At 39.4% G+C, this 13,627-nt stretch overlaps 1 protein-coding gene across 1 annotated transcript; it reads left to right on the plus strand.

Moving 5' to 3' along the window:
* Positions 1-3,549: 3,549 nt before the first annotated feature.
* On the plus strand, positions 3,550-8,186 carry LOC115733813 (disease resistance protein RUN1-like). Its single transcript, XM_048275477.1, has 5 exons — positions 3,550-4,427; positions 5,810-6,527; positions 7,321-7,384; positions 7,719-8,057; positions 8,176-8,186. Exons 1-5 carry the CDS (start codon positions 3,550-3,552, stop codon positions 8,184-8,186), a joined length of 2,010 nt encoding a protein of 669 aa, XP_048131434.1.
* The last annotated feature ends 5,441 nt before the right edge of the window (positions 8,187-13,627 follow it).

The raw sequence follows: 13,627 nt of genomic DNA on the forward strand, positions 1-13,627 counted from the left end.
TAATCCATTAGCCCGAAAATTAACCCGTTTATTTTTTTAGGTCGCGACACCATCATCACGCACCTCCGTGATGTCGTATATGACACAATTCGATGTTAAAATCGGGAATCTATATATCAGCTTATGAATATCTTGGTTGGGTGTTATATTCAACGTGCTCTCTATCGTAGCACGTAACTCATCAAATGTTGATATGTTTGCAAACTCGAACATGATAGATTGTCCGCCTTCGTAATCATGTCCATATTCTGTTTGCACTATTCTACCTCCCCAGTATACAATCGCAACTAATGAAGATGACATTACGCTAAATAAAAAAATTACAAATTATTTCGCACATACAATTCGGTAAACATTGTCCCGAGCTCATTAACAAATTAATATTATAACAATTAATATATCAAATGAAATGAAATAAATGTATCATATATTCCTAATGATTTGCATGGGGAAATAAAAAAAATTCAGAGCCAATTTGTCAAAAAGGGAAAAATCTTTATTTTCAAAAGCACGGAAAGTCAAATTACCGAAATAAGGATTTGCCTAGTTAATTGTGGCCGTTTACTATTTTTCGGGATTTCTCGAAATTTTACCCTTTTTTTTGGAGAAATTTTCCCATAAGAGAAAATTTGTTATTTTTTAAAATCGGCAGCCCAACATCAATAATAGTCCATGGCCGATTGATTTTGCCATTTACTATTTTTCGGGATTTCTCGAAATGTTACCTATTTTTTTGGGACATATTTTCCCAAAATGCCAAATTTGTTATTTTCTTTAAATCGGGGGCCGAATATCAATAATAGTCCATGACCGATAGATTGTGGCCATTTACTCTTTTCAGGATTTCTCGAAATTTTATTCATTTTTTTGGGAGAGATTTTCCCAGAATGGCAAAATTGAGATTTTTTCCTAATTTATTTTTTTTTAAAAGTATTTACTAAATTATTTTTAAAAAAATTTGATTGTGGCCATTTACTCTTCCACGGCCGAGCGAGGCCCAAATTTGTAAATATTTTTTTATAAATTAATTTAGTAAATACTTTTTTTAAAAAAAATTAATTTGGAAAAAAAACCTGCAAAATTCTTATTTTTTTTAAAATCGGGGGCCAAATATCCATAATATTCCATGGCCAGTTGATTTTGCCATTTACTATTTTTCGGGATTTCTCGAAATTTTACCTATTTTTTTGGGACATATTTTCCCAAAATGCCAAAATTGTTATTTTCTTTTAAATCGGGAGCCGAATATCAATAATAGTCCATGACCGATAGATTGTGGCCATTTACTCTTTTTCAGGATTTCTCGAAATTTTATTCATTTTTTTGGGAGAGATTTTCCCGGAATGGCAAAATTGAGGTTTTTTCCTAATTTATTTTTTTTAAAAAAGTATATACTAAATTATTTTTAAAAAGAATTGATTGTGGCCATTTACTCTTCCACGGCCGAACGAGGCCCAAATTTGTAAATATTTTTTTTATAAATTGATTTAGTAAATACTTTTTTTACAAAAATTAAATTGGAAAAAAACCCGCAAAATTCTTATTTTTTTTAAAATCGGGGGCCAAATATCCATAATATTCCATGGCCATTTCATTGTGACCATTGCAGCATTGAATTCTTCAAATTTTCAATGATTTTTTCCTATTTTTTTTCTTTTCTATGCTTTTTTATCAATTTTTAATTTTTTTATTTTCTTTTCCGAATTTTCAAATTATTTTAAAAAATTATTTTTTTGGACTGGGTCAAATTCGGAATGCAATTCTCGGGTCATCCGATAACCTAAAAATGAATATGGACATAATTGTGAAAATGAGTCCAAAAAAAATTTAACCACATTAGGCCAAACTTTTTTATTTTCCCTGTCTCCAAGTACGGCTCTACCTATTAAATTTTTTTTTTTAAATAGAGCGCTACAAAAAGTCATGAAGGAGAACACGATAGCATACTTGGACATAGGGTAAATAAAAAAATTCGCCCTAATCTCGTTGATTTTTTTTTAATCGGGTCAAATGCGGTCCACACTTCTCGTATTGGCTATCCGATAACCCTTTTTTTAAGTTATTTTCCTAAAAATTTATTTTAAACTTTTAAAACAATATTTACATTCACAACAATTTAAAAAAATTTACTAATAACCTATATGTAACATACATGATTCAGATATAAATAACAATCACATAAATAAATCTACACTTACGAAGCGTAAAAAATAATAAAAAGAAATTTACCTCAAATTATCGAGAGAGCGCACGCACCGAATGAGAAGCTCAAACTGTCAAGAAAAAGTACCGAATTAATTAAAATATTAATATAAAAACGTAGTACTAACAACATATAAATAAAAATTCATACTTAACTATAAAGAAATGTGTCTAAGGAAGAGCGTTTGAAGGACAAGAAGAGCGTCTAAGAGAGAGACAGGTTTGAAAGAGGGAAGAAATGAGAGAATGTTTTGAGACGGACGAAAAACGTTTGAAAGAGAGGAGAGCGACAAAGCATTTCCAAAAAGAGAAGAAATGAGAGAAGGAGAGGAAGAGAGAATTTAAAGAAGTGAAGAGAAGAGCAGCAGAAAATCTGGAGCATTTTGCGTCTTGTAGCGTACGATGCTGCGGTGCGCAAAATGCGGGGGAGAGAAGAGCCCCTACTCTTTCGCGGCACAAACTTACGCGAGGAGACCGCCACACGGAGAGCGGGGACAGCGGCACGGAGGAGAGGGGGAGGGGGCGGCACGGAGGAGAGGGGGAGGGGCGGCACGGAAGAGAGGGGAAGGGGGGCGCCACGTGGGGGAGGGGGAAGGGGGCGGCACGTAAGAGAGGGGAAGGGGGGCGCCACGTGGGGGAGGGGGAAGGGGGGCGACACGTGGGGGAGGGGGGACCGCCACCCCGCTCGCCCCGCTGGCGGGTGGCGAGCGGGCCCGTGGGGCCCCCCCGGCTGTCCGCTCGGTAGTTGAACTGCCGAGCGGGCCGGTGGGGGCCCACCTCCGCCCTAGCTCGGCAGCTGGGCCGCCGAGCAAGGACCCGACGAAAACCCAAATCGGTAAATATTTATTTTTAAAAAATATTTTCGTAAATATTTAATTTAAAAAATTAAATTGAAAAAAATCCCTGTTTGTTCCGCTAGTAAATTATCTATGCACGTGAATGACACGCTCAAGGCTCAACCCCTAAACGGGGTTGGAAAAAAAAAATTGCGATAAATATCCGACTGTCCCGACGAAAACCCAAAAGCCAAACAACAAGAAAAGAATAAGGGCATCACTTCACATCAAGACGTGGAAACATAGGCAGCGACAGGCTTCAAAGTTGCTACAGTCATTGCGTGACAAGCTTCCCGCAAAGAATATGTCCAAAACATAATTCGGGGAGAGAGAGAGAAGGGGTTACAAGATTCTCTTTGCCAACTGGTTCCCATTATACAAATCAACCCACAGGGAGAGAGAATTGGCAACAACAAGGCCATTTCCTGTTTCCTGAGAGAGGCATTCTGGTTCTGTTCTCTCCGTCAGACCTGAAAGTGAAAATTAAGCGCAGAGTCAGAGCAAAGCCAAAATGCATCGACCCATTTTTGGGCATTCTTTCGCCGTGCTCGTGGCACCCATCCTTCTCTCCGTGCTTGCATTTTATCTTCTCAATAAGAAGAAAGCTGGTGTGCGTAGAAATGGAGAAGATGCTGATACTGGCGCACCTGGTTCGATGACTACGCCGACAGAAGCTGATTGTGATGGATCTAGTTCGTTGCCGGCAGAAACTCATAATGGTGCATCTAGTCCGTCTCCGACAGAAACTAAATCTGGTGGATCTACTTCGTCTCCGATGGCAACTAGTTCCGGTGGATCTAGTTCGTCTCCTACAGAAACTAAATCCGGTGGATCTAGTCCGTCTCCGACAGGAATTAGTAAAGGCGCATCTAGTTCATCTCCTACAGAAACTAACAACAGTGCATCTAGTTCGTCGACCGCGACTACTGGAAACCACTATGAGGTGTTCTTGAGCTTCAGAGGCCCAGATACTCGATATAGCTTCTCGGATCACCTCTACAAGGGGCTCCTTAGAGCTGGAATTGTTACTTTCAGAGACGAAGAGGAGCTCCCCCAAGGCGACGACATCGGACCAGAGATTTTAGCAGCCATCACGAAGAGTCAGATCCTGATCCCCATTTTGTCCGAGGGATACGGTACAAGCAGCTGGTGCCTGAATGAATTGGCTCAAATAATGAAGTGCAAGAATGATAATGGGCAAATGGTGTTGCCTGTATTCTACAAAGTGAAACCAGCTGACGTGGGACATCAAATCGGGAATTTTGGAAAAGCATTTCATGAGCGTGAGAAGCGTTTGCTTGAGAGGCCTCCTTTCGACCCAACGATCTTGGAGAAATGGAAGAAAGCACTCGGTGAAGTCAGTACCTTGAAAGGATACGAAGCCGATGGGTAAAATTTTTCACCAAAGCATTCTCTACTTTCTTATAATATGTGCGAGTGTTTACTGGTTGTTCTCATTCTCACCTGCTTCATTTTCGTTTTTTTTTATTTGTATATAAAAGAACTGTAAGATCCTGCAATGCATGAGTTCTATAATTTTTTTTTGTTTTTTAGGTTTTTTGCTTTAAGGATGATCAACTTAATTATAGATTTTGTTGTTATAATCCCATTTGCTTGAACAATAAGATTTTCTGAATGAATTTTTACTCTTATATCCAAAGATTTTTCAACATTGCGCCATTTTCATATCATGTCTATAGCGTACGCTACATTAATCTTCATCTCAAACTTTTCTAATTCCATATTTATTTGTGATTAATAGTACAACTTATTGGTGTTTTTTTATTTAAAGCTCGCAACATCATATACCGTGCATGGTGATTGTCAAAGCTATATTTCTTTTCCGACCAAACAAAAAAAAAGCTATATTTCTTTATCTTCCCAAGTTACATTCATTGAATCATTATTATCGTTGATTAGTTGCTATTAAGATTATTTTTCACAAAAGAAATGTTTCTTTGGTTGCATATGATGATGCAAAATATAAAGAAGGGAAAAAGGGATTATTTTTGTTATATGTTTGTTCAAATAATTTCCAATTCATTTCCTATCTTCAACAAGTAATTTTAATCTCATGCACCTGCATGTATTGAAGCAGTGTTCTTATTTTGGTTAAAAATTATTCTTCTACTTTCGTGTATAATCAATAATAGACCAGTTAAAATCATAGAACACAGATACTCAAAAGGAATATAAAGTACAACCTGTTATCATCCTTGGAGGCAATGAAAAATGATAAGAACACAAATCTGGAATGATACTAAATTCACAGCACGAATAGAAACTTGCAAGCGTGTGGAAGTGAGCAAACAAGGAGAAAGCCTCTCAACTGCAATTCGGGTAGTTCACAATATCGGACTCTGAACAACTTTTTCGATTGGTATCGCAACACCTGAAATCATCTTGTATCAAAAGTTATAACTTGTCTTTGCATATTCAAACGCTCTACAAATTTTCAAAGGCACGTCCACGTCATCCCTCATATCCTTAACAAACAACAGTTTAAAATTTGACTCAAATCCATAATAGATAAGAGTATTTAATATTCATAACTCATACCCTCAAGTTTTTTCTGGCTTAATAAATTATTTAGGAGTAACAGTGGAATTGGGCACGCCATGTGAAGCAACCACCAATATCTTGAGGTGTGACAAAAATGATTTTTAAAGTTTTTCAATCAATCCGCAGATTTATTTATTATTGTGTTCTCATTTGATAAACAACATAAAATTACTGTTGCCACATAACCGAACTATTCTCACATTTGACGGGTATGAAGCAGACTTGGTGGAATCGATTGTCCGAAAAGTGTTGAGCGAACTGAAGAAAAAGTTTGAGTTGCATATTTCTGAGAATTTGGTTGGAATTGATCGTCATGTGAAGGAGGTCATGGAAGTTGTGGATACTAAAAAATCTCATGCCACCCTATTTCTTGGCATCCATGGAATGGGAGGCATTGGTAAGACTACTCTTGCTAAAGCCATCTACAACAAGATTTCCAATCAATACGAGCACCGTAGCTACATTGCTGATATAAGGGAATCATGGAAGCGTAATGGCGGACATTATTTACGGAATCAATTAATCTATGATATATCGAAGCGCAAAAATGAAGTCCGTAATGAGGATGAAGGGGTTGAGTACATCTCCTCCAAGTTTAAAGGTAAAAAGGTCCTCCTTCTTCTTGACGACGTGGATGATGTCGTTCAATTGACGCATTTGGCCGGTAAATCCGTGGCCGGTAATCCTGTGGCCGGTGATCGTGATTGGTTTTCTTCGGAAAGTATGATCATTATTACCACCAGAAACGAGCGTATTCTTCAAAAGTTTGGGGTGGACCATATCTATGACCACAAGGAATTGGATTACGAACAATCTATGATTTTGTTTTGTAAACATGCATTTAGAAAGGAGTCTCCTCCAAGGGAATTTGAGGGCCTCACTCATGAAGTAGTATCCATCACGGGAGGGCTTCCTTTGTCCCTTGAGGTTTTAGGTTCATTATTCTGCGGAAAAGAGCGAAGCAAATGGAGAGATACGATAAAGAAGTTAGAGAAAGTCCTTCATTTGGACGTGCAAAAAAGGCTAAAGATAAGTTACGAAGCATTAGACTATGGACAAAAACAGATATTTTTGGATATCGCTTGCTTTTTCATTGGTACCGACATGAGAATCACATCTTACATGTGGGATGCCTGTCACTTTTTTCCGGGGGAGAATATTGAAGTATTGAGATTTATGTCATTAATAAAAATTGGAGATAAACATGAGCTCGGAATGCATGATCGGTTGAGAGATCTTGGTAGGACAATCGTTCTTGAGGAAAACCAACAACAACCTTGGCACCGTAGCAGGTTATGGGACTCAGAGGATGTCAAGGAAGTGCTAAAAAAAAATAAGGTAACCGTTTCGTTTCTTTTTCGTACGTAGTCCATGTTCTACTGTTAAAGTAATGTTGGTCCACCGCTTAGTGCTTGCTCTACTATTGTTGCAACTTGAATGTTTCATTGACGAGATTAGAAAGTAGGGAGGTTGCTCTCTTTGAGTAAGTATTGTAGTGTTAAGATCATGAATTTCTACATTTGCTTCACTTACGTCTTTGACAAATGCAGTAAATAACTTGACTAACGATAAATCATAGAATCATAAACTCAAGCGGAAAAAGGAAAAAAAAAGTTTAGGTCTAAATTAGCACAATTAAAATAGATTTAAGACTGTTTTGGTAATTTTAGAATACTTTAATTGGATATAGTATTAATGGACATTGAATCTTTGCATATAGGGAACAGGAAAAATTGAGGCCATTGATCCGAGTGAAGGCAACTTAGGTGGCGACATTTACACAGGTGAACAATCCAAGAAGTTGACGGGGCTAAGATTCCTTCACATGATGAAGGGGGCACATCTCACCGGTGACTTTAAGGACTCGGTTGAGGAGTTAAAATGGCTTCGATGGGAAAACCGCCCCATGAATTTTGAAGTGAACAATTTTCACGCAATGGAATTAGTTGTACTGGAATTGCCACGTGGCAAGATAAATGAAGGATGGGAAGGATGGAGTTCTTTCAACGTGAGAACGTGTCTTTTTTTTTTTTTTTTTTATTTTGCTTTCTTGTGTATCATAATCACTCTAGACTAACCCCTTAAAAGCATAAAATTATTTGTTTCACCGGATGGCAGAGAAGCTCAAATTTCTCAACCTGACAGATTGTCAATACTTGGAAAATACGGACTTCCTCTCGGCTTTTAAGAGTTTGGAGGTTTTGATACTCACCGCTTGTCGGAGACTGCAGCAAATCGACTCTTCAATTGGAGGCATGAAGGCCCTCCTTCACTTGGACTTGAGCTACTGTAAGAGTCTCACGAAGCTTCCGGAAGAAATAGGTGAATTAAAGGCGCTGAAGCAACTCTTTCTAGCAGAAACTCCAGAACTTTCTGCATTACCGGAAAGCATAGGATCTTTGCGGAATCTAGAAATTCTAGATATTGAATACAGTGGTATAGAAGAATTACCCGATGGTATTGGGAGGCTGAAAAAGCTCCGAGAATTACGTGCTTTTTATTGCAAAAATCTCAAAGGGGAAATGCCAGAAAGCATGGGGTCTTTGGAGAATCTAGAAATTCTAGATATTTCTAGAACCGGTATAGAAGAATTGCCCGGAGGTATTGGGAGGCTGAAAAAGCTCCGACATTTAGATGCTTCACGGTGCCGTGAACTAGGAGGGGAAATGCCGGAAAGCATGGGGTCTTTGGAGAATCTAGAAATTCTAGATATTTACGAAACCGGTATAGAAGAATTGCCCGGAGGTATTTGGGGGCTGAGAAAGCTCCGAGAGTTGCGTGCTGAGAGTTGCGAGAATCTGAAAGGGGAAAGGAGAGAAAGCATGTGCAATCTGTCATCCCCGCAACACCTCGATTTTTCTTTACGTAGAGAGCTCCAATCGTTGCCGGACCTTCCTTCCAGCTTAACATATTTGCGCATCACCTGTCAAAGTTGCAAATTGCCTTCACTCTCCCACCCGACCGGTCTCAAGGAGCTAGAAGTCGGTTCTTGTGAATTTCTCGAGTGCATCCAGGAGCTTCCATCAACACTACTAAAGAATTCGGAATGTTCCCAACCGACGGGTGTTGAAGAATCGGAATTGCCACAATCCCTAAACACTCCCTTCAAGTTGGAAATCTTGAAAGTCAATGACTGTGAATCTATTGAAATCTTGGACGTCTCACGGTTTATCCATCTAAGGACATTATCTGTCGATTTTTGCTGGAATTTACTTGAAGTTCGAGGTCTTGATAAATTGAAATATTTGGAATCCTTGACTGTTCGCTCCCGCAATTCGGTTGAACGGTTAAAGCTTCCAAAGTCCGAGGGTCCGAAGGTAGTGAACGTTAAATATTGCGAAAACCTCGTCGAAATTCAAGGTCTCGATCGCTTGGAAAAGCTGAGTATCTATCGGTGCGCTTCAATTGAAAGGCTAGACCTTCCAAAATCCAGGAGTATGAAGATATTAGATGCTACGGAATGCGCAAAATTAGCCGAAATTCAAGGCGTCGATAGGTTGGAGTCCTTGGAACGGTTGAGTATCTCTAGGTGCGCTTCAATTGAAAGGTTGAACCTTCCAAAATCTGATAGTTTGAGGATATTGGATGTTGCAAATTGCAAAAACTTAATCCAAATTCAAGGCCTTGATAGGTTGGAGTTCTTGGAAGAGTTGAATCTCTATGGGTGCACTTCGTTTGAAAGGCTACCCAACTTATGTTGCTTTGAGTACTTGAAAAGTTTGAATATCAACGATCGTGGAAAGCTTCAAGACATACAGAGCCTAGAGAGATTCCCATCCCGCAAAAGTTTATTTATTGAAGGTTGCAAGTCCTTAGCAAAATTACCAAACTTGTCAAGTTTTCATGGTTTACGAGAATTGTTCCTGTCAAACTGTCATGAACTTCGAGAGATCCCGGGGCTTGAGGAGTCAATATCTCTAGAACGTATTACTATCTCGGGATGTTCCTCGATTGAGATCTTACCGGATTTGTCATCATGTACCCGCTTGATGAGCCTGATTGTGCAAAATTGCGAGAAATTGAGCGAGCTTCGAGGGCTCGAGAAATTGGAGCAACTAGTGGAATTGGACATTTCGAATGCAAGTCTCTCAAAACAATTCCAGAATTGTCTGGATCGCAGCTTTATCAAAATTACGAGAAAAAGCCATCTCCATTGATCAGACGCATAGAATTTGGATAGACTCTATTCGGACGAACTCGGATGAGTCAAGATAAGGGAGATGATCCACATTTTCTAGCAAAGGTACATAAAGCGGGTGAGTTACCCTTGCTCTTTTGAGATCTACTGCCCAATTGTCATTTGCAATTTCTTTCAAGATTTATCATCTTCTCATAATCATTTCCCGGTCGATAGTGTCATCATTATTTTTGTTACATGAATTCAAGGAATCTGGGGGAGATGTTCATGGAAGTTAATGAGTGCTTTGGCAAAATGATTCTTCTTATCATGCCAATAACGGAAATAGATGGAAAGGCTTTCTAAGCACATCGTATGTCTTTAAACTTTGGGTAAGATCCTTCATCCTATGCAGAAAAATAACTATTCCTAGCGTTTGATTGTTTCTGGATTTCTGGAAAATCCGATAAAAACTGATGTATACGGGCATTTGATAGCATGCCAAAGGTCATTGTATAGGTTGAGAAATACTAAATGGAGGACACTATACGGCGGTCCTGGTTTGAATCCATGTTCATTTGTTTTGGATCCAAGATATACCTAAAAGTCCAATGCAAGCAATAGATTACCAAAAGAAAGCGTCTTGATGTTTGTAGAGTTGGTATAGCCATCCGTGAGATGCCCGAACATTTGAGCCAAGCAAGACATTAACTAGAATGTGGTTTGACATGATTGATTGTACTTCCCTTATATCGTGCATAAGCACTTGTTAGTTCATTTACCTGCTGAAAAGAAAAACACCAGAAGCATTTCCATAAGTTTCCCGAGGAGAATTTATCCTATATGCGGTTTGAAAACTGTCTTGCATTATTTCTAGTACATGAATGGCAAATGTTGACAAGGAAAGAATCAAACTATATCCCTCAAGAGCAAGCAACTTGAATTGAATTCACTATACTAACTTGCTCAAAGCTTCTGTGGTTGATGATGTTAGATGCCCCATTAGTTGGATCCGAAGAGTTCAAAAAGAATATCGAGCTTGACAAACGGGGATCCCTAAACTTCGGAGTGTTATTAGGAGTTCTTTGATGTTAGTTGCTGGATTGATTTCATCCGACTCACCGGCGGGTTTCGGTTATCATTCCACTGGTTGATGTAGATGCTGAAATATGCAAGAGAGCTTTCGCAAGGCTTTTCTAAAAGGAAAAAAAATCATCAAAGGATGAGGAGCTCGATGGTTCTTGAACTTCTCCAAAGTCCGACAATGCATCCTTGGAATGGTAAAGGATGTTTGCATGCTGTCATCTCACATTGCCCCGCTTATATTTAGCAGAAGCTTTGCCAAGCTGGAGATGTCCGCTTCCGCTCGTGTAATCAAGTCTCTCTTATTTTTCTCCCACCTGTTCCTCTTCCGTAGTTTTATTCATGCTACTTTCGGACTCGAGGAAAGTCTAGCCTCGAGCTTTCCTCCGGGTTTTTGAGCACGGACGAAGGACCGTAGCGCATGCTTCCGTTCCGCCTTCGGTTCAATAAACCGCCGGCTTCTCGGGTTCGGCTCCCATTCGGCGTTCATTTGCGACCTAATGGGTGGTCATCTCAATTGTATCGACTCGGTTTTGTGAAGTTTGCTTGATTTATGATAGGCGGGTGAAGATCTTAGGGTGGAATCTGGAGAAGGATTTCTTTGGCGATGGTCACCGAGGACCCGTAGGTGTGCTTCATGGCTTCAATCGGCAGAGGCCGTAGACAATCTCTACTGGTAATTTCTTCGAAAAGAAAAAGTCTCTCCTGGTACTTGCTTCGACTAGGGGAAGTTCTCTTTTTAAGTCGGCGTGTTCATTCCTTCAACAATGGCTTGGTGCGCCCTTTGAGTCATTGGCCTTATCTCGTTTTACTTCTTTCGCTCTTCCTAAATATGCTACACTTCCTTCTCCCGAGAGGAACCACTGTAATTGCCAATCTAGCTTGATTTGCATTTGATGGAGAATTTGACAAATATAAAAGTGAAGTGCTTGAAGTCCAAATGCGAACATGATGTCGAATTGAGGAGTTCCCTAACTTAATCGACAGTCACCGAGACCAACCGGAAGTGTACCATGCTGCTTTATTGCCATCTTGTTTCCATTCTGTGTACACCGGTTGAAGTGTCCATGAAAATAAAGAACTTGAATTGGAGGGGATGTCATTTATTCTGTCATTTATTCTAGATAGATTAGCTATGTCAGTTGCAGAAATGCTTGATGCCCACTTGGAGTTGGTAAGTTTAGCCCCTGCAGAATAACATCTCGTCTTTGTCGGGCATCTATATAGTTTGCTTGGATTTTTAATGCTGACTCTCATAATGTAATGCTCCTCCGGCTGCTCTTCTTCCTCTTTTTTACTGATTGAGAGTTGCCAACAAGGAGATATTTACGGTATACTAGATTGCAGAGTATAAGCTGGAAAGTTTCTTTCATTTTGTACCACTTAAACTTAATTTATCTTCTTCGATTACGAGAGGGGCTTGCGTGGCATCATTTTGATTAATCAAGCTCGCTGGTGGGAATCTAACTTACTTGCTAATAGGATATCTCAAGCCATGCTGCGTACTTGTATGACAATGCGGTCGAAAGGAATGGAGTCGGGGATTGGAGAAAGCAATGAAACTGGGAGTGTAGAGGGAGTTGCATCCAAGTATGTTAAGTTCTTATATGACTCTATCTCTTGGTAATTCAAATTCGTGAGGACTTAGGAGTAGATGCCCAGCCTTGGCCGTTCTTGACATCTATTCTCACTGGAAAAATTTAGAGAGGAGGCATCTTTTCTCCAGAAACATCCGAAAGCTTCACGCATCATTTGGTCTTCCGGATTTGGAGAACATGTTGTTGAGTGCACTATAATTCTTGAGCCAACCTTTGAATGGTTTCTATTGGGATCCTAAGTTGTAGGTACTAGTACACTTGTGATCCTTGCCTGAATCCACTCCACCTCAAGGTTCCATAGCGGAACAACAAGATTCATATTGGGATTGTGATAATGGATTGGGGGCTGCCATGAAGATATATATTCCAGTCACTTTACATGACCCGCTAGCCCAAATAAATCCCATATCAAGTGACTGATACCCCTCTCAATTGTCTTGTCTTGTTACGATGCTTTACCTCACTTAACAAATTTTGATTTTCTCGTCACTATGCGTTCTCTATCTTCCCTCTTATAGTAATTTTGTTGTGAAGAAATTATTCGTTATTTTTCTCTCTCTGTTGTTTTCTTTGCACATTCATTGTGTCGTCAATACTAGTTTCTCATACTTATTCTAATCTACTCCAGGTAAATGTACAACATCATTATGCTGGCTCGTCTCGGTGGCAAGACTGTTGTCTTGGGACTTGAAGATGGTACGGTTTCCTGCATGATGTAGAAGTAAGTTTTCCATGCTATTGCCGCAATGTTATCCTCATTAATTCTCAACAAGAAATTCACCCCGCAAGAATCCTTTATCATCAGAATGTGTTCTTCTGCGATCTCTCTTGGGAAATATTCTGAATTGCTCAAAAGCTGCATGATGCAATGCAAACAGCAAGCTTGCTGAATGAACATTAAGTTAAGATGTTTCCGAACAACCGAAAGTCTAGCCAACTCGTTTGATATAATGGCCGACTAATCGGACGGTTGTATCTTGACTCGGCATCGTAGTTGACACTTGTATCTAGGGTCTATTGGAGTCTTTATTCAAAGAGAGCTGTTTGTGATTCAAGTTTGGATCTTCATGTTAAAGTGGAAGCAATTCAGTCCGAGGTAGAGATCTTATTGGTGTTGATTTTGCTGTTAGAATGATGGAGATTTGTTGGCTGGTTCCGCCTCTTCGTGGGGTTCGGCTAACATAACATAAAAGAAAACAAAAATAGGTTAAAACGTCAAAAACAAAAAA

This window comes from Rhodamnia argentea, chromosome 3, assembly GCF_020921035.1.
Source record: "Rhodamnia argentea isolate NSW1041297 chromosome 3, ASM2092103v1, whole genome shotgun sequence".
NCBI lineage: Eukaryota > Viridiplantae > Streptophyta > Magnoliopsida > Myrtales > Myrtaceae > Rhodamnia > Rhodamnia argentea.